This window comes from Tachysurus fulvidraco, chromosome 5 (assembly GCF_022655615.1).
Source record: "Tachysurus fulvidraco isolate hzauxx_2018 chromosome 5, HZAU_PFXX_2.0, whole genome shotgun sequence".
NCBI classification, from domain to species: domain Eukaryota; kingdom Metazoa; phylum Chordata; class Actinopteri; order Siluriformes; family Bagridae; genus Tachysurus; species Tachysurus fulvidraco.
Window position 1 is genome coordinate 5,734,878 of NC_062522.1, and position 27,064 is coordinate 5,761,941.

At 37.2% G+C, this 27,064-nt stretch overlaps 1 protein-coding gene across 5 annotated transcripts; it reads left to right on the plus strand.

Annotated features, from left to right (window-relative positions):
- The first annotated feature begins 326 nt into the window (after positions 1-326).
- LOC113640788 (polymeric immunoglobulin receptor-like) lies at positions 327-26,660 on the plus strand. Of its 5 annotated transcripts, none has more exons than XM_047813192.1 (8): positions 327-542; positions 636-706; positions 800-1,120; positions 2,920-3,261; positions 3,690-3,836; positions 25,053-25,154; positions 25,749-25,795; positions 25,899-26,660. In XM_047813192.1, the coding sequence occupies exons 1-8, from the start codon at positions 520-522 to the stop codon at positions 26,265-26,267; spliced, it is 1,422 nt and encodes a 473-aa protein (XP_047669148.1). In that variant the 5' UTR covers positions 327-519; the 3' UTR covers positions 26,268-26,660. The 5 variants fall into 5 exon arrangements, with proteins under 5 accessions (XP_047669148.1, XP_047669146.1, XP_047669150.1 ...); XM_047813190.1 differs by lacking the exons at positions 2,920-3,261; positions 3,690-3,836 and adding exons at positions 24,026-24,367; positions 24,810-24,959; XM_047813194.1 differs by lacking the exons at positions 2,920-3,261; positions 3,690-3,836 and adding exons at positions 24,026-24,367; positions 24,918-24,959 and having other exon boundaries at positions 330-542.
- Positions 26,661-27,064: the final 404 nt, after the last annotated feature.

Genomic DNA, 27,064 nt, shown 5'->3' on the forward strand with positions numbered 1-27,064 from the left:
ATCAGAGACAAAGACAACACACCTGGAGGAAAGACTGAGTACAATTAGTGTCCATGGTAACCAAGAAGTGGGCGGAGCAAACAATTAACAACAGGGCAAGGCAGCTGACAGAAACAAAGGAAAACACAGACAGACTCATTACACCAGCATTCAAAACCAGACAGTAGAAAGATTTACGTGCAGGAAGCTGATCTCAGAAATTCTACATTAATATCTGAAGGAAACAGGAAAACAAGCACAGGCATAAACATGGGAGTCAGGGATCAAAAACAGAGGTCGAATAAATGAGATCTAGACATCTAAAAACTGGTAATTAAACAGGGATATGGGATTAAGTGGAAGTGTTTTCACAAAGCAGCAACAGAAATTAGATTGATTACACACTGTAACTGACCAGAAGCTCCTTTTGTGTTTGAAATTTGAAAGCATTTGTAAAGTGCTTATGAAGTTCACAAATTTCAGACACACTTCCTGTTCAGCTCTTTCTTACACAGATATTAGGGGAAATGGAAATGGGAAATGGGTATAGCATCACTTTATGGGTAAGACACAGAAAAAGACACAACACATTCACAGACCTGGACAGAGACTTTAATGGTGTCTAACAGAATAGGATCTTTAATATCTTTTTGAAGCAGAGTAGAGATCTGTGAGAGTGAACTCAGGATGAAGGTCCTCCTCATCTTCACCCTCTGTCTTATGTCAGGTAAAGAAATGCACTTCAAAATATTGCTCACTATCATCAGCAGTGTTACATGAAAGAAGGTTTTGCACAGATGGGTTTTTTGTGTTTTGTTAGATGGAGGAGCCTCAAAGGAAGTAACTGGATATTCAGGAGGAGGAATCCTTATCAAGTGCAAGTATGATACAGCATACAAAGATAACCAAAAAAATTTCTGTAAGGGTTCAATGTCAGTCTGTTCTGACCAAATAAAGACAGGAGATAAAAACCAGTGGGTAAATTCAGGAAGATTCTCACTGTTTGATGACAGCAAATCATCAGAGTTCTGGGTGATGATCAGAGAGCTTACTGTACAGGACACTGGGACGTATCAGTGTGTAGTTGATAAAACTTTAGTGAGAGACATTTACACACCGGTGGAACTGAAGGTAAAAGAAGGTGAGTCTCCCACCACTGCCTTCTGTTTATCTTTACAAAGATCTAGTGTCATTAAGAGTTGTGGAAAAGAGAAAGTAACTGTAAATTTGTTTTCTATATTTACTTTCTATACTTAAAAGTGTCATTTAAAGAGAATTCTCAGTCCCAAGAATAATTATTTCTCCATTTTTTCCTTGTACAAGGCTGATAAACTATTTCTGTCTATTTTAAATTTTATATATATAAATCTTGTCTGCTTTGTTTGAAAACTAATAAGAAATAACCTGTAATTGACCATCAGAGGAAAAGGACTGCATATATGACTTAATTGATCTTCATACACATACAGTAGTTAGTAATTAATTAAGTTGACCATGATTTGATTTAGAACTTGCTTGGTCCTTGGTCTCTAGAGAAGTGACTGCATTTGCAGGGGGAAGAATTAACATCAAATGCAGATATGAGGATGAATATAAAGACAAATCAAAATCATTCTGTAAGATCGGAACACATCAGTGGTGTTTTATTCAAAAACAAACAAAACTGAACAGTGAATGGTCACATGATGGCAGATTCTCAATTCATGACAACAGAAGTGCAGGATTCTTCAGTGTGTTTATCACAGAGCTTAATATAGAGGACACAGGAACATACGCGTGTGGTGTTGTTGTGTCTGATAATCTGGAGATCTACACTGCAGTAAAGCTGAATGTAACAATAGGTCAGGAGCAGTGTCGTATAAAGTAGTAGAAAGCAATACTTGAGTAAAAGTACAAGTGTCGTACTAGAAAAATACTTTGGTAGAAGTGAAAGTCACCTTTTAGAATATTACTCAAGTAAAAGCCTTAAAGTATCTGATATACTGTACTTAAGTATCAAAAGTAATTTTCTGATATTTAATGTACTTAAGTATTTGAAGTAAAAGTAAAAAGTAAAATTTCAGTGATTTTCGGTAGGTATAAGACCAGGGGCAGTTCTAGGGTTTCATCTTTAGGGGTTTTAGCCCTCAGTGAGAATTTAAAACAAGAAGAGTTTTATATTATATATTATATGACTACATAGTAAGCCAAAAGTTATGATATTAAATGGCAAAAGTGGACACCAAAATTGTATGCATGATGTAATGAGGCCAGTCTTGAATCAGATCAGTTCATGTATGTGTACATTCTCTACAAACAGTGTGTCCAATGAAAGTCATTAATAAAAAATATTCACAAGACAAAGACCAAATAAATGTTATTTTTATATAGTATTGATATTGCATTAAAATTTTGTTTGTGCTATCAACTCTGGTAATAAGAATAGTGACATTTCACTGCTTTTGGTTGCTTTTGGTTGCCGCCGTTATAGATAAATATGCTGCGCGTACGTGTGCTTCTCCGTAGAGCGTGCGGACGTGCGTGATACAATCTAGGAGCAGTGATTCGCCAAACCTCACTTATTGCAGTCGCACACATTTCTTCTGATTTTATTTTGTATTAATGAGTAACGAAGATGCTTAGTGGAAATATAACGGAGTAAAAGTATACATTTTATCTAGGAAATGTGTAAAAGTAAAGTTGTGAAAGTTGACAAATTTAAATAGCGAAGTAAAGTACAGATACGTGAAATTTTTACTTAAGTACAGTAACGAAGTATTTGTACTCCGTTACATTACAACACTGGTCAGGAGCATTAATTATGTGTTTTAAGGAGAAGAAACATGTTCTGCATATTGCATATTTCAATACAAATACACTGTACATCTCTGTATGAATTGTTAATAGGAGCTAGGACACAAATACTCATATAAAATTTGATTTCATCTGACTGGTTTGCAGATCTGTCCTATGAAAAGTCCATCAGCAAGAGTGTCCATGTAGGAGGAGATTTAAATTTCATATGTAAATACCCACAATCCCTCAAAAATGACCCCAAGTTTCTCTGCAAGAGGAGGACACAAGATTTTGCTTGTTTTTATAAGGACTCTGTTAAAGATACTAGAAAATATTTAATTATTCAGAAAATGGCCCTGTATGATGACAGAGAAAAACAAATCTTCAATGTGAGTATTAGAGCTGTAACTAAGCAGGACTCTGAATACTGGTGTGGAGCTGAAAAAGCCTGGACATCTGATCATGGATACAAGGTTTATTTCACACGGATCAACCTGACAGTCACTGGTGAGTTTGTAGAGACGTGTAGACACACTGTGTTAACTTTTCTGATATAATAGATGCTTTGTTTTAAAGCACAGGCACTGAGCCTAACTAAGACTCATTTCTGATATTATTAGCAGTTCTGAATATAAAATTCAAATATAGTACAAATATAGCAGTTATTTTTTTAGAAACAAGCTTTTCACCACAATGAACTGAAGTAACCTACATGATATTATCAGTTAACCTTCTCTTTTTCAGACTAACAGATGTGATAAGCAGATTTATATTAGGCTTAAATCAGTTCTTCCTGTGCATGTGTGTGTTTTTTCCTCACTACACTTCCTGTGACTTAGATGTATTAATAGCAACAGAGCAATTGCTCACATCAACCTGTAACTGCTGATTTTGTTAGCTAACACTTAATTTAACTTATTATCTAACTGAATTAGATCCATATGTCCCAGATTCAACCTTAAAACCAACATGCCCTTCATCTTCATCATCATCATTATTATTATCAACATCAACATCATCCCCACTTCTTCGTCTCACAGATAAAAACAAATCCTGGACTACTTCAGCTTCTTCTCCAGCAGGTGATTCTGCTCAGATGCACATAGTCTAACCATCAATACTTGATGTATCTCATCCCATCTTATAAACTGACTGTCTGTTTGTTTCTCTTCCAGGATTTCCAGCTTCCACTGTGATCACTGTGTCTGCAATTCTGCAGCTTCTGATTTGAACCATAACCATCTTTGTGGTTCTACAAAAGAAACAAAAGTTGCACTGTACAGTACACACACAGACACACAGACACACAAACACACCACATACATAATGCCGTAAATATTTTTAACACATTAATTTTGTGTGACTGGGTCATGATTATTAGCAATGCTACCAACCAAGTGGTAATTGATAAATCATTGTGTGTGTTCAGTACCAAAACTTATCTTTTGGAAGAAAGAAAATCCCATACATTTGTTTCTGTTCCTCTTTGCTCTCAGGTTCCTCTTGATGTCTGTGAATATGAACTACCTACAGCTGAACCACACACAATCCCCTCTGATCATCACACGGTTTATGCAAATTCAAAGTTACCCACAAGCCCCTTCGATTCTGCTGTTTACCCTACTGCTCAACTGCTCAATCCGCTCTGATCAGGACATCTACTCTATAGCTCAGTTACCTACACGTCTCTTGGCTGCAGAATCTGATGAAGGTCTGAATTACACATCAGTGAGTTTTCATGCCAAATCCATCAGCTCTAATGATGCAACTGCAAAGATTATCTTTAAGAAAACAGAGGTCTTGTGTGACTACGATTCACTTAGTCATGTTACTTCATCTGGTTAGTTTCTTATCATTATTACTCCAAGTATGTGTTGCTTGAACTATATACCATAACCATTGAACCATTACTTTGTTCTCCCCTTTTTTTTTTTATTAATTTGCTCTTGGTCATTTCCCTTAACCAGTGAGGATGAAAGCTTATCCCTTTTTTATCTTTTTATAGACACTTTCTTCTGGCTATTTAACAAACAAGAATTTTTGATAACTATCCTTGGACAACCATTGTTTTTTTTTTATTCAAGATGGTCACAGCTTAAAATGTACTTTAAACAGTAACTAATTATTAAGCCGTATTGTAGCATTGTGTATTTTTAAAGCAGGCATTCATTTGTATGACTGTGGCTGTCTGATAATGTGGTGCTTGATGTTTTATTTTATTAAAATGGCTGTTGTTAGAGAAATGTGTTTGTGGTTGAACTGTTAAGAGAGGCTATCACAGTTTACTTCTGCTTTAGGCTACTGCCTAGTGAAGAATTTCCATTATAAACAGTTGAAAGACAGTTCAAGCATGGAATTAGTACAATTCAATTGTGGCGGTGTGTGTGTGGGGGGGGTGTTATGAAGGTGCTAGAACAATTATTACTAATATACAAATAAGAAAGATATCAGTTTCGACTACGCCACTTTGGGAATTTCACCCAAAGAATTAGAAAGGGACACCTACACAAGTTCGCATCACCAATTAGAGTCAAAGACAAAATTCTCTTTATTGACACCTTCATTAAAACAATATTAAAATAAATAAAGAAGCATTCTTCAGCCAAACGAGCTACAGATCTCTTTCTTGAACAAGTTGAGGGACAGGGACTAGAGCTTACCAGTACAGGAAAGCAGATAATCAGACCACACTCATAGGTGAATCACTGCACTTCACTGTGTACACACACACATGAGATGGTCACTGCACACTTGTGAGGAAATACCACCACCAAAAACCAGTCCTTCGCCCCTAGTGCTCAAGCCTTGCCAAGAAAAAGATGACATATCAACTACAGCCATGTTAGAGACTGAGTCAACTCAAAAAACACAAGAGTAACCAATTAATAAAATTCTCACAACCAATAAATAGTTGCTTCAATAAATCAATTTCCACTAAATACAACTTAAAGTGTAAAAGAGGAAAGAGAAAATAGACTTTGTAACCAAATTATAAAGACTAAAACTAAATCCAATACAATTGAAGAGAAAGTAAATTAAATAAGAAATCACAAAATCCAAATTAAAAGTTCAAACCCCAGAAGCAATCAAAACTGAATGCAACTGAAGCACAACAGCAAACTAAAGAAGAATCAAATCAAAATTGCAAATTAAATACTTCAAAAATAATATATTATAAAAAAAAAACAGACAAAACAATATGAAACAACCACAAAAGGAAAATAAACAAAAGATTAATTTGAAAACAGGTTTGGAACCCGGTTTGGAAACCGATCTAGAAACTGATTTGGAAACAGAACAGCACTGCAGTCATTCACCAACGCGGGGCACGCCGACTGGAATAATTACGGGCCGTCACAATACCGATCGAAAAGATTAATGTTTTATAGAGAGCCAACGGAATCTTTTGTTTTGAATCAGGTTCTCACAGCTGCTTCAATGTCTATGCCCAATTTATGTGACAGTACCGACATTGCAGCACAACTCATAGGGTCAAGGCAGAAGTGCTCTTCAAACAAATCCCGTCTCGTCTCAAGCACTCGCATCCAGTTCCTGGAAGTGACAGAATCGTGTTAGCGACGCGGCAATTCGCCAAGACCCGCATCCCATGTAAACGTGCATGCACCTGTTTTTATAGCTCCATGGTGCTGCCAATAAGCTAACGCTTCACCTGCACCGTGACGTAATCAAAATCACTCCTCGTGCCACACAATGTTACACGTTACCATTGTTAACATGTGTAAGTTAAATTAATACTCGCAGAAATACTCAAGAGTTTGATGAATAAACAAGAGTTTGGTTTTTGTTCTTGGTTTGAAGATAGTGACTCACCTGTACAGACTATCAGGAGAAGTTCCATCCAGGACGGACAGAAGATTCTGATGGCATGTGACTTTAACCTTGAGAGATAGTGGGTCAAGTCCAGCCATTATGAGAGAGAGAGAGAGAGAGAGAGAGAGAGAGAGAGAGAAAGAGAGATGCTGGAATGACAGATTATGTTGGTCCCTGTTTTTGTTCTCAAACATGCTCTGTGAGTGAAGCCCCACTCCTAAACACCTGAAAGGTGACAGTGACTCACTCGAACACAGCACACACATCCTCATAGTGTGTCAACCTGCTTGGTTTGCTTAAAGATTCATAACTTTTTTTTGCTTATTGCATTTCCCAGATTCTTTCTCTTTAAAAAATGAGCAAAGGTCATTGTTGTGAAAAATCTTAGTAAAAATAATTAAAGTATTATTCCTTACAATACTATAACCAAAGTAAAGTGTTAAGCCTTGCAAAATATTACAATTGGTGTCATAAGACATATGTAGGCGATGTTGTAGGCCCCAGATGTTATAATAGTTTTAAGGTAATTATATGACTAACATATAAATGGCCACACCTGAGTCAAAGTGTAAACAAGAAAAGAAGTTTATTGTAATCATAAACTTAGTAAAAGTAACCAGACTCAGTGCTATCAGGCCTAGTCAGTCTGAGCTCTCTGATCAACAATGTGTGAGGAAGTGAAAGTCAGGAGTTCAGCTGAAACAGGCCTCTTGTAGGGAGTGGGGTGAGACCGCTGAATCAGGCAACCAGCTGGACGGACCTGATGACTCTGAGATTGAGGGTCTAAGGGAAAAGCTAAACCTGACCTTTAGTAGAAATAGGGAAACTAAGTCTTAAAATATGCATGTGCAAGCCCAGTCTGGAAAGTGACAGACTGAGATCATAACAATGTTCAGTTCATAGGTTTAGTAAGCTTAATGAGTCAACATAGTTTCACTTACTGTATACAGTATAAAAAGCAACATTATAACAGCAAGGGCTTAGCAAAAACAGCAATACAAGATAACCAATATAATCAAGAACTTTTATCATAACTCATAAAGATAACATAATAAAATCAGTAAAAATCATATACAGTATAGAATAGCAAGAAATGAAATGAGGAAACTTACTGATTGTAGCTGTAAAAGAGGATTAATACACAAGATATCTGTGTTATGGAAGATTGAGTGGCAAATAACTCAAAAATAAGGAGGTAAAGAGGCACGAAGATCTCTGGAACACATTTTTAACAACATTTTTAACAACGAAGCATATTTTTGCAGAAGTAAGTAGGGAAAAACAACAGGGCAGACTTGTTTTTCTGGGAAATAGGGGGAAGTCACTTAGTGATTCTGTAAAGTCAGGGGAATTTAGAAAGGTCATGTAAATTACGAAATACGGAGGAATTACCTGAATGAATAGAAGGCAGGGTATATATATTGAGGAGATTTCCTCTGGAGAGGGCTTGCTTGCTTTTTTGTGTTCGAACTTTTTGGGTTGCAGGTGGATGCTCGCTTGGGTTTTTTTCATTTGATTGCTTTTCACTTAGAAATTTTTCCTTGAGCTCAATGGAATTGTTGGCTGATTGGCTGCAATAAAGAAGTTTGCTCATTCTCATCCAGGTCTGGAAAGTCTTCTCATTGTTTTATTTCTATCAATTATAGTGTTATCAGTAAATTTTAGTTTAAATATTCAATATTCGGCTAAAAGGCTAAAAGTGTGGTTCACCCTGCGATATGTCCACTTGGAAGCGGGCTCTGAGTTCCGACATATTTAATGGCGTCAAACATGGGGCTTCGTAAGGGATAGCGTGATCTGCATCCATAACCGGGACCATTCTCTCAGAAGGGCTACAGAGGCCGGCCATAATAGCAAGGTGAGCAGATGCCTGTTATATTCAAATGTCTGTGTATAGTGAATCTGTGGCCTGACAGGGGACCCCTGGCCCTGGTGAGGGAGGCGGACAACTGCCCTCGAAATTAAGAACTTTTAAGGGTGAAATAAAAGTAGCTGGATGAGAAATAGCAAACCTATAAGTAGATAAGGGGGGTTTGTGGTTCCTGTTTTGGCAGTTCCTGCTATTACTGTGTATGTGTGTATATGTGTGAAAAAGTCTCATGAGTGAATAAGTGTTATTTTATTTTATACTTGGTTTATATTGTTATTTATATTTGGTATAACCTGTTGTGATGAGGCCTGAGATAAAAATTCCTGCGTATACCGGCGGTGGGTGGGTTCTATTAAACTCACAGACTGTGGTTGCATGGGCAGGTGGAGAAAACGTTAGTCCTAAAGTGAAAGTGAAAGTGACATGACATACGGCTAAGTATGGTGACCCATACTCAGAATTTGTTAGATACCGCTGTCGGGTGAGACAGGGCTGCATGGTAGGGCTGGGGGCCCCCGGGAATAAGTATACGAGAATAAGTATACGGTCATGAGTATATGTGTATGGAATTGTTTATGTGCATATGTGTAATGTTGAACTGAATGACGATTCAGTTTGATGTTTGATGTAGTAAAAGTACTGTATTTGCAAGATATTGTTAACTCCATAATCCGAATGGAGGAATTGTTGGTGGTGTGTAATAGAAGTGATTACAGCCGTGTATTTATAGGTGTATTGATTGCACAAATTGACAGGGAGTTAGGAATTGGGTAATTAAAAGTTTTATGGGACTTATGAAAATAGAAAGTCCCAGAAGAAGAAAAGAGGTAAGTAAGCACAACACCAGTGTTGTGTAAAGTAGTAGAAAGCAATACTTGAGTAAACGTACAAGTATCATACTAGGAAAAGATAATTAGAAAAAGACTGTGGTAGAATATTATACCTTTTAGAATATTACTCACGTAAAAGTCTTAAAGTATCTGATATATACTGTACTTGAGTATCAAGAGTAATTTTCTGATATTTAATGTACTGTGAAGTAGATGTGTGAAGTAAAAGTAAAAAGTAAAATTTCAGTGATCTTCAGTAGGCACAAGATCAGGTTCTAGGATTTCATCTTTAGGGGTTTTAGCCCTCAGTGTGAATTTCAAGCAAGAGGAGTTTTATATTATATATTAGATTATAATTATTATAATTATATGACTACATAGAAAGCCAGATCAGATCAGTTCATGTATGTGTGCATTCTCTACAAACAGTGTGTCAGGGTGCGCGAGGTAAGAAACGGACCCAACTGCAGGATAGCTAAAATAAACGGGGATTTATTAACAAAACAAAACACGAAACAGGACAAAGACAAACCAGACATGGAGACAATAGGATTCCGTGCTGCACAAGGCAACGCGGCTCAACTAAATAGTACTAATAATCATGACACATGAGGGACAGGTGTGCAGAGGCTGGGAGGAAAAGGCAAGGGCGGGGCAGACACGTGAAAACAGAACATAAGAAAAAGGCACATGGCCAAAAGTCCGGGCTGAGTCCTGACACAGTGTGTCTAAAGAATGCAGTCATTATTATTAATAATAATAATAATAATAACAATATAAATCAATAAATCTTACAGTATGTTTATGTAGTATTGCATGGATTGTTTGCATTAATATTTTGTTTATGCTACCACTCTGGTAACAAGAATAGTGACATTTCACTGCTTTTGCTTGTCTTTGTGCTCTTTCCGCCTGTGCTTCTCCATAGAGCGTGCGGACGTGCGTAATGCAATCTAGTCTAGGAGCAGTGTAATCTCCCTTACAGTATTCTTCTGATTTTAGGTTTTAGTAACGAATAAGGGAGCTGCTTAGTGGAAATATAACGGAGTAAAAATATACATTTAATCTAGGAAATTAAAAAAAAAAGTAAAGTATAGATGGGTGAAATTCCTACTTAAGTAAAGTAACGTACAGAAATTTTTGTATTTACGGGTGATTCTTAGACTATGGGCACTTTTATGTTCTTTGATCATATTTAAAAAAATACATATCATTTTTGAAAATTCTTTTATCTTTGTCAAACTATCAATAAAAACACCTTTAAAAAAATTTACTACCTTTCTATTATGATTTTTTCATACTTTCCAACCTCCTTATAGGTGCCAAAATCACTGTTTTTTCCTTGTCGCACACCCACACTGTTAGAAATTACCAGCATTTCACAATAATTAACAGAATTATTTTACAGTAACTTGTTGTAATTAAGTTTCCTGGTAATATCCCAACGAATACCTGTAAAAACTACAGTATCCTTGGATTTTTACAGCATTTAACTCTTATTTTACAGTAAAATCTTGCAATCTAAAACTTGCTGTTACGGTATATCACAACAAGGTCTGTAATATCACAGCAACACAGTGAAAAAAAATAAGGATTTCACAGCATTAAACAGTATTATTACAGTGAAATATTGTATTGAAATATGCCCTGTGAAGTCACATGACATAACCATACTATAGAAACATGGACGTGGTGTCCGTGACGTCACCCATAGACTCCTCAAGAGCGGTTTTGAAGCTCAAAGTGTGATGAGCGGGCCGTCGCCATCTTGGCAGCGCGTCACCGCGTGTCACTCCCGGATAATCGCAAATGGTCAAAAACTCATTTAAACTTATTCCTATGATCTACCCAACAAATTTTCTTGTGAAATTTAAAAGAGATTTCACAAATTGTACATTTTGTAATAACAGCTTAGAAACTGTGGTTCACTTATTTTGGTACTGCCCACTTATAAAACCCTTTTGGGAAAATGTTTGTTATTTTATTGGTAAGAATATTTATGTTAATTTTGCTTTATTTTGGAAAAATGTGCTTTTTGGTGTTTTGAAGAATCAAGGAGACCACCATACTACCAGTATTTTACTATAGTATTTACATCATAAATCTGATCCTTTTGTTAGCAAAATTTCACATTCATGAATGTAAATTTGCTGGAAAAAAACCCTGTTTCATATCATTTAAAAAAGGAAATAGAACTTTATGTTGATTCTATAGAACTGTCTCTAAAGCAAAAGGCACTGAAAACTTTGAAAATCTGTACTATATTTAATATTTTGTTGTAAATTCCCCCTAGCATACTTTTGTATCTGTATTGTTATTGTCAAGTTTGTTAATTGATGTCTGTTGTCTGATGTCAATTTAAAAAAAAAAGGCGGGAGCTGGTTGCTGAAGCCACGCCCACCAAGCGCGACGGCATTGTCAACAGTGGCAATCCACCTGTCACTGACGTGGCCACGCCGTTAATTAGGCAGAACTTTAAGGCTTAATATAATTTAAACGTATGAGTTATAAAAAAAATTAAAAACTCACCCCCTCACAGCTATATAGACCAAAAACCAGGCTGTAAACATGTTTTTTCTGCTGTAAAGTTGGGCATTTTAACATGGGGAGTCTATGGGACTGACTCCCTTCTGCAGCCAGCCTCAAGTGGCCAGTCGATGAATTGCAGTTTTAGTCACTTCCTTATTGGCTTCACGAGAAAGGTGAACGCGAGGTTGCCACTCGTTTTGAACTGAAGGCGCCATTGTGTCCCTTTTCTATTCCGGGCTGAATGGAGAAGGTGAGCAGCATGCATGTTTGCAGCACTTACACCCTTGTTATTTTAATATAATTATAATATTTACTTTCAAATAAATGTTTATCGCATGACACAGTTCACATTTTTTAGCAAGTGCCCAGAATTGTTGAAAGTTCTCTCACAGCATTTGCTAATAGTTAGTAATGTTAGTAATGACGAGAGTTTAGACAAATCACCGTTTAGACAAATCTGGTGTTTGTAAAGTTTATAAAACCAATGATGGGACAAACGTTACTATTTATGTGTGCACATTTCTGTGATAAGTCAAGGTTATCATAGATTAGCAGGGCTAACCGTTTGCTGTTTAACTAAAATATTTTTCCAGCGGATATCCTAGTTACAACATGACTGAGCTAACTGGAGTAAGTTTGTCTCATGTCGTGTTCGACAACGGGAGGGTTTTAACACTAGGGTTCCCACTTGTCCTGATAGGCTGTGAGCGTGTATCTGAGAATGTGTGTGACTATGTTCAGCACACAAAACTGCATAGCAATGCCCCCAATTATCACTACCAGTGTGGGGTGCCTGACTGCTCATGGAGGTACAGAAAACACATGGGACTGCAAGTTCACATGTATAGGCAGCATACAGTAGGTCCGACCAGCAGGCTGCTGGGCCTATACTGCCTGGCACATCAGCTCTACCACCTGACAAACCCTTGAAATGTCTGCTTGAGGCTTGTGCATTTAAGTGTGACACTTTGGGTTCTCCTATTAAGCATTTGAAGACGCACATAAGGGAAGGAATGGTAACTATATTTGTAAAGTTTGTTGCGACAAACTTTGATGTTGGCTTTGACGGTGCAAGTATTCACAAAGGCTGGCGAATTTTTGAGGCGAGTGGACAGAAAGATTGTGAAAGCTACTGGACCGCTAGGGTGCCAATACTTTTGGAGGTGAGCGGACATGAGCATGTGACATGATCCGAATACCCGTGAGGTAGTTCCCGTCATTGTGCTGAGTGTTTTCATATGTCACATGTCCATGTTGTGCAAATTTTTAATTTTCACGTGACCTCATGTGACCTCACGTGACGTGACCATAATACCCGTGGGGCAGTTCCCCTCATTGTGCTGAGTGTTTTGATATGTCACATGTCCATGTTGTGCAAATTTTTAATTTTCACGTGACGTCACGTGACCTCACGTGACGTCACCATAGTACCCGTGGGGCAGTTCCCCTCATTGTGCTGAGTGTTTTGACATGTCACATGTCCATGTTGTGCAAATTTTTAATTTTCATGTGACGTCAAGTGACGTGACCAGAATACCCGTGGGTCAGTTCCCCTCAATGTGCTGAGTGTTTTGATATGTCACATGTCCATGTTGTTCAAATTTTTGATTTCCCTTGTTTTGAGGGCGGGGCTACACGTGACGTCACGTGACAGGAGCAGAATACCCATGGGGCAGTTCCCCTCATTGTGCTGAGTGTTTTGATATGTCACATGTCCATGTTGTGCAAATTTTTGATTTCGCTTGTTTTGGGGGCGGGGCTACACGTGACGTCACGTGGTGTCGAGTGACGTCACCAGAATACCCGGTATTTTGGCAAAAAGTGGCTACTGAGGGTTTTGTACATTTCATGTCAATACTGCAGTCATTATGGGATTCTACTTATTATACTGCATAGAACAGTACATGCAATTCTTAATGTTGGATGTATTGTGTGTCTGAGAGCTTAGAGGACTTTTCGGAATTCCCTATTCAAGTCTATGGGATGTTCGATTGTCGACTACGGGAAAACCGAAAATTCCATCGGAACTCCGGAATAAAAATTTGGTCCGGAATAAGGTCCTAAAGAACCTATCCGAGTTCAGTGTAAATCGCTTGAAAACTTGCCGAGTTATAAACCTCAAAAATTTATAATGGAAGTCTATGGGAAAAAAAGGCCACTTTGAGCTTCCGTACCGGGAATGCCGGAATTCCGATCGCTTAGAAAAATAGGAGCAACAAACTTCAGACTGAATATCCAAATTTGGTGCATGTGGCTCGAAAGCCCTAGGCCGCATTTTTTTTTTTAAAAAAATTGTCTAATAATAATAAGCTTATAACGGAAATCAGAATGTTGGCTTCTACAAAGCCAACATAACTAGATGTGAAAATAGTCCCCGTAGAATGTAACAGGGACTACTTTCAGGTGCTGCGTGATATCACTGCAGCCATGGTACTTTTGCAACGTTCCTTGATTATTACACCAGAATGAGAGTATAGTTCCATGTCAAGCCTAGAAAATTGGCACGTTTTATTTTCCATTAGTTTTATTGCACGTTCTAACTTGAGAAGAGACAACTTTTAAAATCGGTCAAATTCCGGAAATATTAGTCACTTTACGGGCGAGATGCTAATGGTCTAATCCGATCCAATGATCTATGCTAGGCTGGAGCTATACGTGGTATTGCCAGACTCAGGGAACTGCTGCATGAACGGGAGAAAGGTAAAAATCAATTGTTTTACTCGAGTGGAGGTGGAAAATGAGCTTAATTCTCCAAATGGTTGAGTATCCCTTTAATTAGTTTGATAAAAATAACTGACTATGCCACCTGGGTTACCCAGAAAAATAAGTTAAACCAAGAATAAGTTAAAAAAATATGAAGGACCCTGCTGGTTCAAATGGGATTGAAGACAGAGACATGACTTTCCAAAAAAAAAAAATTGTACAACTTTATTTTACAAAAAAAAAAAATTTAATAAATAAAAATCATTAAGATATAAATGTACAGTTTACTGATTAGTTACGGACAATTAAGAAACTAGACTAGGTCCGCCTTTACAAGAGGGACAAACCACACAACAAAAGCAGTGCATAATAAATCAACACATTGATAAGCCAGTAAAAAGGGATAAACCAAAAATAAGAGACACAAATACACTCCCTCTGTTAAGCCTCACTAATCACAGTTCGTCGTAAGTGGATATATATGCGGTAAACCTACACCTCAAAAACAAAGGAAAGAGAAAAAAAAGGAAAACAAGCACAATACAAATAACAGTCCAGAGATAACCAGTTAATTCAATAAACTTGGGCTAAAAATGTTTACGGCAATGCATTACTAACAGATCATCCAAATATTCAAGGTAGTGTTCGCTGCAATGTCTGCACAATGCCGACTGTAACCCAATAATGAGTCAAGTTTAAAAAAAAAAGGCTCGGAAATATATACCTAAACAAACAAATGAAAACAGCAACTAGCGCTCTTTGGCCGCTCCAGGGGAAAGTGACAGGAAGATATAGCCAAAAGCCCTTTTCTGCCCACACAGGATGCACACGGAAGAGAAGTTTAAAAGCCAAACTCAAATGTGCTTCTTATAAAGCCACCAACATGCTGCACTAATTAGGTGGCACAGGTGTGCTCCCTGTCAACGCGCAGCTCCGTAGCAGTGGGCGTGTCGTCGGACCCGAAATCCCCCCATCAAAATAAAAGCCAAACCTAGAAGATATTGCACGTCACATCTACATTCACGTTACATTCATTGTCATTTCCACCACATCCTCTCATTTCCACCACTACACACATTTTTTACTTTTTTTTTAAAAAAGTTCTCATCACACATGAAATATTTATCCACAATTTATGATATTGTGCTCTACTTAGTATAAATATTCAAATTATTTATTTTCAAATAAACTCTTACCCAAACTAATATTAAATTTCAGAGTGTGACAGGTGTACAGTTCAGCATTTGGTGCTTAGGGCAGTTAATTTATCTCATTAACAAATATATAATTAATGTACATTGTACAAAAATGATCTTATTCGGACAGGACTAGATTTACAGGGGGTCGTTAGAGTTAGAATTTTTTTCAGCCGACGTCTGTCATTTCATGTATGGATTCGGACGGGACTAACATCTCTGTGTTTATTACGGAGGTAGGAGTGTCTGCGTTTGTGTCTCCAGGATGCGTGGATTGCGTATGGTCATATTTGATAAAATATGATAAAATGTATTTTGAAATTAAGTAAATTTACATTTAAGCACTTTAAAATGTAAACATCCTAACTTGTTAAGTGTTTAAACATGTTATACACGTTATAATAATATTAAAACTATTAAAACTAAAATGTTAAACATTTTTTACATTTTTTTTTTTTTTTTTTTTTTTTTTTTTTTTAGAATTTTTAATATTATAACGTGTATAACATTTTTAAACACTTAACAAGTTAGGATTTTTACATTTTAAAGTGCTTAAATGTAAATTTAATTTAACCTAAAACTGATATTACAGTAGCCAGTCTTAAACATTTACGTGATTTAGCTCTTCTTGTTGATTGCATTTTTTTTTTTTTATTTCTTCGCAGGTTAACAAACACATTTACAACCATTATTGGTGTGCAGAAAGCAGAAACCTGAATACCGGTGCGCTAGAGTTAATACGGTAGTTCACGTTGACCAAAACAGACAAGAAAACGCGTTTTGGAAAAAAAACATTTTCGGCAATCACAGACATTCGCATTCAGACGGGATTAGATTTCTCAGAGGAGCGCCGAGTTTGCTGAAAAACACTAGGTAATTTGCTCTGGAATTTTTACACAGGTCGTGTGAGAAAAAGACAGACATGGCAGATTCGGACGGGATTAAAATCACAAAGTACCTCTGTGAGACTGAAATTTCTCTAACGACCCCTTTTAATCTAGTCCCGTCCGAATAGTGCTATACACAATTCTTGAGTGGCATAAGTTATTCTAATTTTTTTTAATAACACCTGTATATTGAGATGTGGTGGAAATGACATTTGTTCATTGCAGGTCGGAAAAAATGTAAAATATTAACAGTTTCTCTTGTAATCTGAGTTTGTCCTCTAACAGACCTTAAAACTAGAGAAATTATGTAAACTTATGAGAATGTGTTACCTAACCTTTGATCAAGTTTTTTTGTTCAACTTCACAAGGCTAAAAGTGCCCCTAGTTGAAGAAACGCCCTTACATTACAACAGTGCACGACACATTTAGAACATTGTACACACAAAGGGTTGTATGGATGGAGTAAAATGAGAAAGGATAATTAATGTGTTGTATTTTATATGCAAGAACAGAAACGTCATTCCGCTTTTAAGCTTTAATTCCTCGTATTAACAACGTCACAGACACTCACAGCTTCGTGCTGCTTCTAACATACATACAACTTGTCTACTTCCTCATCAGTGCATCACAACACATACAGTACACACACCACTATTGACCTCTACTGGTCAGGTTATTTTTAAGTTATAACACGATATATAGTAGATTTAAGGGTGATGAACAGTTGAGTTCAGATATTGAAGAAGAGACAGATTTAGATTTAGAGATTGAAACCAAGGGAGTAAGAACACATTTCTTTGATGAGTGTATAAGGATAGAAGTGGTGTAGAAAGACAGGCACTGATGGACTGTGGGCATTAGAAAGTTTCTTTCCATGTGATAAGTGGTATGAGAACATAAAAGCGATCTGGAGGCCACAACTGCAGAGCCCTGATTTTATAAAAGACCCATTTAATGAAGATGAGGAACTGTTGGTAGAACTATTTGCTGAGCAACCACAACACTTTAACTTTTTTCAATTTAATGTTGATTTAATTTTTTTAATTTAATGTTAACAATTTGATGTTGTAATATCTGACTTATAGAACAGATTCAAGCCATACCAGAACAGAACAGATTAAGGAAGGAATTCTGTACAACCAAATAATAATAATAATAATAATAATAATAATAATAATAATAATAATAATAATAATAATAATAATAATAAATATAAATAAATACATATTCAATTGAAGTTACTAAAACTTTGTGATTGTTATAACAATCTTATCACTTAAAGAAATAGTGCACAAGGGCGAGACAAGGGTGCATGATGGAGAAAGGAAAAAGTCTAATCACACCAGCTGCACTTGTAATAATAAACACAAAGATGCTGAAAAGGAAATAACACATTGAAGTACATTGAAAAAAGGCAAGAACGAACAAAAAGAGAGTTGCAGTGGCCTAACGGAGGAACCTTTGATGATGGAAAATGTGAGAAGATGAAAGAAAGAATAGAATTCTGGGGAGAAGTGAAAAGAGAAAGCATGGGAAAGACAATGAAGAAATGGGAAATAGTGGATTGGTTTGAACAGGAAGGAAAAAGGAGAAGAGAAGAGAAATTAACCCTGTAAAACCCAAATATTGAAAACAATTTTTTTTGACCTCCCATATATTGTTTTAGGAGCCCTCTGATGTAGAAAATAAAGATTTTTCAAATTTTTCACTTTTTAGTAAGTTTTTAGGGAAATGTTGTAATGTTGCAATGTTGGGCTCTGCTAGGAGCAGAATTTCTATATTCGTACTAAAACTTATTTCGGTCACTTTCAGTGTGATTAGAAGTCTGTTATTAATTGCAGTGATAGTCCCTAAGACAGTTCTTTTCTACTGAGAAGCACAGGCGAACATTGCACTTGCTATACAGTGTGTTTGTGTATCCATAATTTCAGTAAACTGAAAGAATAGACTGAAGAATAACTGAAAGACAGATCTAAGTATTATCCAGCAAAGTATTATCAGTTCAATGCAAATGCTAATGAAAACAATACTCTCTGGATGGCCTATTATGCTATCTACTTATCATACTAAAAGGAACATGCATCCCACAACATCACAGGTTTTTGTACCTGCTTTTGTATCTCCTAATGCTATAAACTGCTACTTGGGCAACACTCATAAAAAATCTCAGGATCGTTTAGACGTTAAATAACAAACAAAATCTACAAAGATACAGGGAGTTTCAAATACCACATAAAATTTATTCTTGTGTGTAATTATGGTCTAATCGAAACTAAGTACAAATTTAACAGAAAAGCACATTTAGAAAAGAGTTACAAAGAATCATCTAACAGTTTAAATTTCAATTTGTGATGATGTGAGAAGTGCAGAGTCCTTATGTAATGTGTAAGGTGCACAGGTTATGTTGGCAACCACTCTGGCCCAAAGTTGTAGAATTACAGCATGGACATAACAAGCTCAAAATCTAATTTTATTAATGGTTTCCAAAAGAACTAAATATGTATGTGCTCTAGACATTGTAATAAACACAGAAAAAATTGTGAGGTATTTTTTTTTGCTCTAATCTTGACAAATTCAGTCATGCAAGAAAAAAAAAAAAAAGAGAGAGATAAGCTCAACGCGAAGTTTGTAGGTAGAGTGAGTTCATGGAAAAGTGACCGGACAAATAAACACTTCTTCTATCTAATAGCGAACAATAGAATCCATTAACTATGTAAATGTGGCTTTGAGGAAAAATAATACATTCACAGGCCTTTTTTAAAAATTGTTAAAAGTGATTTTGTAATTCTGCAACAGTGGGCTTTAAATGGTTAAAGTACAAGAAGTAGAACTGGAGATCACAAGCGGGCAAATCAAAGGGTTAATACGACAGGTATCAGCAGGTTAAAAAGACATAAAGAAAAGACACGAGGAGCCCAGCTCACCTCTCCCAGACGACCGCGATAGAAGGACAGAGGAAGAAAGTGTAAGACGAAAAGACACACAAGCAGGAAGGCTAAAGAGCCCGCAGATGGCTGCTAAAAAAGGAAGTGATGGAAAGGAGTCATGATGGGAGGACCCAATAAACCTTGAAGCAATAAGCCTCATGGAACGATGGCTAAGAGAAAACTATCGTGACCAGGAGCAGCAGTCAATGGATGGGCCCAGGATTCCAAGGACAAGCCCCTGTTCCACCTGGAGGGAGCCCAATGGGCCCAGCTCCAGGGGAAATGTGAAGAGGCCTAGAGAAGCCAGAGGGGGAGCTGGTGCAGTGTACCACCTCAGTGCATCCTGCACAAGAACCAACAATTATGGTGGGAATTGGAAATGAAGTACAGGCCCCATTTATGATTGACAAGCAAGCAACATTTATAAGCATTGGAAAAGAAGGCTCAAAGCTTCCCCTCACACGTAGAGCAATAAAGACAGTGGGCTTCTCAGGAAAAACTCAGACTCTACAATTTACCGAGCCTCAATGGATTACTGTAGAAGGAATAGTAGTGCAAGCACCTTTACTATATTCCCCAGACACTCCAGCCAATCTTCTTGGAAGAGATGTGATCTTGTGATTTACAGTAGGAGCTAAAATACATTGTGGACCAACAGGAGTATTGATAACACTCCCGCAGATGTTAGCCAAACAATACTTAGTAGTGAGCCAAGAAGAAGAAATAATAGATCTGGATAAAGTATACTGGATGGAAATCAAAGACAAAGATACATCAAAAATATGGCAAGAATACTCTGAATGGAAGCCATGGTTAAACTACATACATCCGGATTGCTGTGAAGCTAGAGGACCATGGCATTGTACCCTGAAATATGATGTAGGGGGGAAAGATGAAGAATATGCATCACTATGTGAGGAACGACTAGGAGGAAAACAATATGATATCAGCGTGGACAGTATAATAATTGGCCAGCAAGGAGTTGCTGCACATGCCATACTCCCAGAAAAGGTTCAAGGATGGTATCAAGTCGATGCAGTCTCCCACATCTCTCTGATGATCGGGCAAGGTTTTGAATCCAAAGATTTAGGGCCTATGATGAAAGAGGCAGAAAGGGTGGTGAAGTGGAACATGACTAAAAACCCTAGAGTACATATGTCAGAAGATAGAACATTTTTAAGGATAGATTATAAAGGGACAGAGCAATTAATAGCTACAAACATGTTAGTGAGTCAGCAAACAAAAATACAAGTAAGAGTAGAAGTAGAGGTACAAATGCCACAGATGGCAGATGAGGAAGAGTTAACAGAGAAAGAAGTAGAAGAAGCACTAAGTAAAGTTCCAGAGCAACTGTGGACTAAACATGCAATAGATGTACTGTAGGACTAGTTAGGTCAGCAGGGTTAGCAAGAGTACAGGTTAGACCCAACGCACCGTTACCCTATCAGAGGCAGTATCCATTATCTAAACAAGCAGAGGAAGGGATAGGGCCAACTATTAAAGGGCTAGTGGAAGCAGGGGTTTCAATCCCCACAAAAAGTCAGTGCAACACTCCAATTTTTCCAATCATAAAGCCAAATTCAGATAAATGGATATTGGTCCATGGTGACTGTGACCCCAGTGGTCCCGGATCCACACATTTTGTTATCAAATATTCCAGAAGGAACAAAATGGCACACAGTAATTGATCTGTGTTCAGCATTTTTTAGTGTTCCATTACAACCTAACTCTCAGCACTTGTTTGCATTCACTTATCGTGGACATCAGTATACTTACACGAGATTGCCTCCAGGATACTGTGAAAGCACATCAATATTTAACCAAGTACTAATTAGAGATCTATTAAATTTACAAATGGATGGCCTCATGGTCAATTTGGGCACATTGAGGTTTCCAGAAAGCAGATGGCTCAACCATTACACATGGACCAGTCGTATCAAAACTGTTAGCAGCTATACAACTGCCTAAGAAAGTAAAATGCAGCTAGCCCTGAGGAAATAGAGCAGTGGGAAAAGTGAGGTGCATTTAAAGATCCGGTAACAAAAGTGTGGAGAGGAGGAGAGGGTTTGTGGATAGCTCCCTTGGCCATCTTACCAATGCTGATAGAAGAGGCACATGGGGTAGATCACAGTAACAGAAGAGTGATAATAGACACCATCCGGAAAAATTGGTGGTCTCCGTATCTAGCTAACTTCGTGTACAAAGCACTGAGAACATGTGAGTTATGCGCAACAAGAAATATCTGGAAGCATTAACAGCATTAACGTACAGTACCACTGTGGTGTTGATATAAAGTTAGGGAGAAACAGTTATTCTCCATGGTCAAGCTTTTTCCTTGGTGACAATACAAAGTATTACATTATGAGGGAAAGTCATGTATGTCTGGACTAGACACAAATTCTTTTTTAAAAAGGTTTTTAAAACAGCTTGGATATATGTAAAATACACCACTGAGATAGCAAAACTCTTCAGAATAAACAATATTTGGTAATTTATAGCCTTTAGCATACACCTTTTTCAGAATGACACACAATATAGTTTTGTAGAGATACAAATAGTGTTATACTCTAGCAATCAAAAACAGACAGTAGAAAGATTTGCATGCAGGAAGCTGATCTCAGAAATTCTAAATATTTTAATATCTGAAGGTGTTCTTCCAAAGTATCACCAGAAACGTCTACAATTCAGACACAGTGCTGCTCACAGCTTATTGACTCTGTTGAATATGGTGTGGAGCTGATGCAGTCTGAAACGTTGATCCTGGATCCATGGATACATTGTGGCTGCCACAGAGCAGAGTTGTTAAGATCTCTATCGAAAAGTGAGACATGGAGGAGGATGCAAGCACAGATGGAGCAGTCTTTAGTAAACGCAGTGTCAAACCATGAAAAACATCAACAAAAATCCAATTAAGAAGCCGAGGTTGGATGATCAGAAAACAGACAAACAAGCACAGGCAAAAACGTGGGAGTCAGGGATCAAAAACAGAGGCTGATTACATGAGGTCTAAACATCTAACAAGTGGAAGTGTTTTCCCAATGCAGTAACAGAAATTTGTACAATACAGACAAAGTCCTGCTCTCTAATTATTAAAATTTTTATTTTTCCATTGTGAATACAGTTACACTCCTTGTGCTCTAGAGGGGAGTAGAGTTTTTCCTTTATTACAGCAGTACAGACAGACATGGATTAATATATATGTTTATTACAGTTAATAATGGTTAATTAAGAGGGAATATATCTAACACCGGGAAAGATGCACACATGCAGAATGCTAATCTTAAACACTCAAACACCTTCATATGATTGATTACACACTGTAACTGACCAGAAGCTCCTTTTGTGTTTGAAATTTGAAATTGTTTTGTATTGTGTCTATGAAGTTCACACATATTTCAGACACACTTCCTGTTTAGCTCGTCCTCACACAGATAGAAGGGGAAATGGGTGCAGCATCACTTTAGGGGTAAGACACAGAAGAAGACACGACACATTCACAGAGCAGGACAGAGACAGTAACAGTGTGTAACAGAACAGGAGCTTTAATATCTTTTTGAAGTGGAGTTGGTATAGAGATCTGTGCGAGTGAACTCAGGATGAAGATCCTCCTCATCTTCACCCTCTGTCTGATCTCAGGTAAAGAAATGCACTTCAAAATAATCCTCACTATCAGCAGCAGTGTTACATGAAGGAAGGTTTGACTCAGATGGATTTTTGGTGTTTTGTTAGATGGAGGAGCCTCAAAGGAAGTAACAGGATATTCAGGAGGAGGAATCCTTATCAAGTGCAAGTATGATACAGAATACAAAGATAAACAAAAATATTTCTGTAAGGGTTCATGGCCAGGCTGTACTGACCAAATAAAGACAGGAGATAAAAACCAGTGGGTAAATTCAGGAAGATTCTCACTGTATGATGACACCAAATCATCAGAGTTCTGGGTGATGATCAGAGAGCTCACTGTACAGGACAATGGGACGTATCAGTGTGGAGTTAATATAACTTCAGGAAATGATATTAAGATGGTGGAACTGAAGGTAAAGGAAGGTGAGTCTCCCACCACTGCCTTCTGTTTATATTTACAAAGATCTAGTGTCATTAAGAGATGTGGAAAATACAAAGTAACTGTAACTTTGTTTTCTATTTTTACTTTCTACACATACAATTGTCATTTAAAGAGAATTCTCAGTCCCAAGAATAATTATTTCTCCATTTTCCCCTTGTACAAGGCTGAACTATTTATGTCTATTTTAAATTTAAATTCCCAAAATACTGGAACATATGCATGTGGTATTGTTGTGTCTGATGAACTGGCGGTCTACACTGTAGTGACACTGAATGTAACAGAAAGTGAGGAGCATTAATTATGTGTTTTAAGGAGAAGAAACATGTGGTCATATTTCTATGCAAACACACTGTAGAAATGTGTATGTGTTGTTAATAGGAGCTAGGACACAAATACTCATATAAAATTTGATTTCATCTGATTGGTTTGCAGATCTGTCCTATGAAAAGTCCATCAGTAAGAGTGTCCATGTAGGAGGAGATTTAACTGTCAGATGTAAATACCCACAATCCCTCAGGAATGACCCCAAGTTTCTCTGTGGGGGGGGGACACAAGATTTTGCTTGTTTTTATAAGGACTCTGTTAAAGAGAATAAAAAATATTTAATTATTGACAAAACGGCCCTGTATGATGACAGAGAAAAACAAATCTTCAATGTGAGTATTAGATCTGTAAATAAGCAGGACTCTGAATACTGGTGTGGATCTGAAAAAGCCTGGACATCTGATCATGGATACAAGGTTTATTTCACACGGATCAACCTGACAGTCACTGGTGAGTTTGTAGAGTCGTGTAGACACACTGTGTTAACTTTTCTGTTATTACAGATGCTTTGTTTTGAAACAAAGACTCAGTACACATCCTAACTAAAACTCATTTCTGATATTATTAGCAGTTTTGAATAGAAAATTCAAATATATTACAAATATAGCAGTTATTTTTTTTTGGAAATAAGCTTTTTACTACAATGAACTGAAGTGACCAACTTGATATGATCTGTTAACCTTCAAACTTCACTTTTTCAGACTAACAGATGTGATAAGCAGATTTTTATTAGGCTTAAATCAGTTCTTCCTGTGCATGTGTATGTTTTTGCTTCACTACACTTCCTGTTACTTAGATGTATTAATAGCAACAGAGCAATTGCTCACATCAACCTGTAACTGCTGATTTTGTCAGCTTACACTTAATTTAATTTATTATCTAACTGAATTAGATCTATATGTCCCAGATTCAACCTTAAAACCAACATGCCCTTCATCATCATTATTATTATTAACATCATCAACATCATCATCATCATCCTCACTTCTTCGTCTCACAGATAAAATCAAATCCTGGACTACTTCAGCTTCTTCTCCAGCAGGTGATTCTGCTCAGATGCACATAGTCTAACTATCAATACTTGATGTATCTCATCCTATTTGATAAACTGACTGTCTGTTTGTTTCTCTTCCAGGATTTCCAGCTTCCACTGTGATCACTGTGTCTGTAATTCTGCTGCTTCTGATTGGAACCATAACTGTCTTTGTGGCTCTACAAAAGAGAAAAAAGTTGCAAGGTACAGTACACACAGACACACAAACACAATGCAGTAAATATTTTTAACACATTAATTTTGTGTGACTGGATCATGGTTATTAGCAATGCTACCTCAGTACTCCAACTTATTTAGTCCAGAGTTTGGGTTGCTGTTTGTGTGAATTATGTTCCATGGAGATTGGAGGCATTAAATGACCCCTAGATGTGTATATATATATATGTGTGTGTGTGTGTGTGTTTGTGTGTGTGTATGTGTTTGTGTGTGTGTATGTGTGTGTGTGTGTGTGTGTGTGTGTGTGTGTGTGTGTGTGTGTGTGTGTGTGTGTGTGTGTGTGTGTGTGTGTGTTTTAAATGAGTGGTGCCCTGCTCCACCACGACTGACTAAAACTTCAACAATTCCTGACGTTCCTGAATCTAATAATTTGCTAACCAAATTATTTTGTCATGTCTGATTTTAGAAGACACAAGACACAATGTACAGCTGAGTGCAGTGTGTGTTTTTTATTGACCTCAGTGAATTAGTCAAAAAAAGGATTTTTTCATGCTCAGCTGGAGGAGCAATGACAATGATGCTGTCGATTTACTGTACTGACTACTTTACTGCTTCTTTCAGCAGATTCAGCCTCTACTACTTCTGGCCAAGACCCAGGAAACCAAGTGGTAATTGATACATCATTGTGTGTGTTCAGTACCAAAGCTTTTTTTTTTTTTTTTGGAAGAAAAAAAATCCCATAAATTTGTTTCTGTTCCTCTTTGCTCTCAGGTTCCTCGTGATATCTGTGAATATGAAGAGATAAAAGACAGCAGACGACTTTCTACCTCAGATGCTGGAAATTCCACAATTTACTCTACAGCTGAACTACCCTCAAAGTTACCCACAAGCCCCTACGATTCTGCTGTTTACCCTACTGCTCAACTGCCCACAATCCGCTCTGATCAGGACATCTACTCTACAGCTCAGTTACCTACATGTCCCTCGGCTGCAGAATCTGATGAAGGTCTGAATTACACATCAGTGATTTTTCATGCCAAATCCACCAGCTCTAATGATGCAGCTGCAAAGATTATCTTTAAGAAGACAGAGGTCATGTGTGACTACGATTCACTTAGTCATGTTACTTCATCTGGCTAGTTTCTTATCATTATTACTCCAAGTATGTGTTGCTGGAACTATATACAACTTTGTCTATTACTTTGTTCTTCCCTTTTTTTTTTTATTAAGATGCTCTTGGTTATTTCCCTTAACCAGTGAGGACGAAAACTTATCCCTTTTCTATCTTTTTTATTGACACTTTCTTCTGGCAGTTTAACAAACAAAAATTTTTGATAACTATCCTTGGACAACCATTGTTTTTTTTTTTAATTTAAGACGATCACAGCTTAAAATGTACTTTAATCAGTAACTAAATATTAAGCTGTATTATATCATTGTGTATTTTGAAAGCAGACGTTCATTTGTATGACTGTGGCTGTCTGTTAATGTGCTTGATGTTTTATTTTATTAAAATGGCTGTTGTCAGAGAAATGTGTTTGTGGTTGAACTGTTGAAAGAGGCTATCACAGTTTACTTCTGCTGTAGGCCACTGCATAATGATTTTTTGGAGAATTCCCATCATAAACATTTGAGAGACAGTTCCAGCATGGAATTAGTACAATGTGACACGTTACCATTGTTAAAATGTGTAAGTTAAATTAATACTCGTTGAAATACTCAAGGGTTTGATAAATAAACAAGAGTTTGGTCTTCATTCTTGGTTTGAAGATAGTGACACAGCTGTACAGACAGTCAGGAGAAGTTCAATGCAGGACACTTTGCCTTCACATGCCCAGCAAAAAACAGGACTCGCCGTTGAAGGAGGTGCCGGCGGCGAGCCTCTGGTGCTTAGCCTCCCCCAAGCAACTCCTTCCTTGTTATCCCCTCACCTCAGG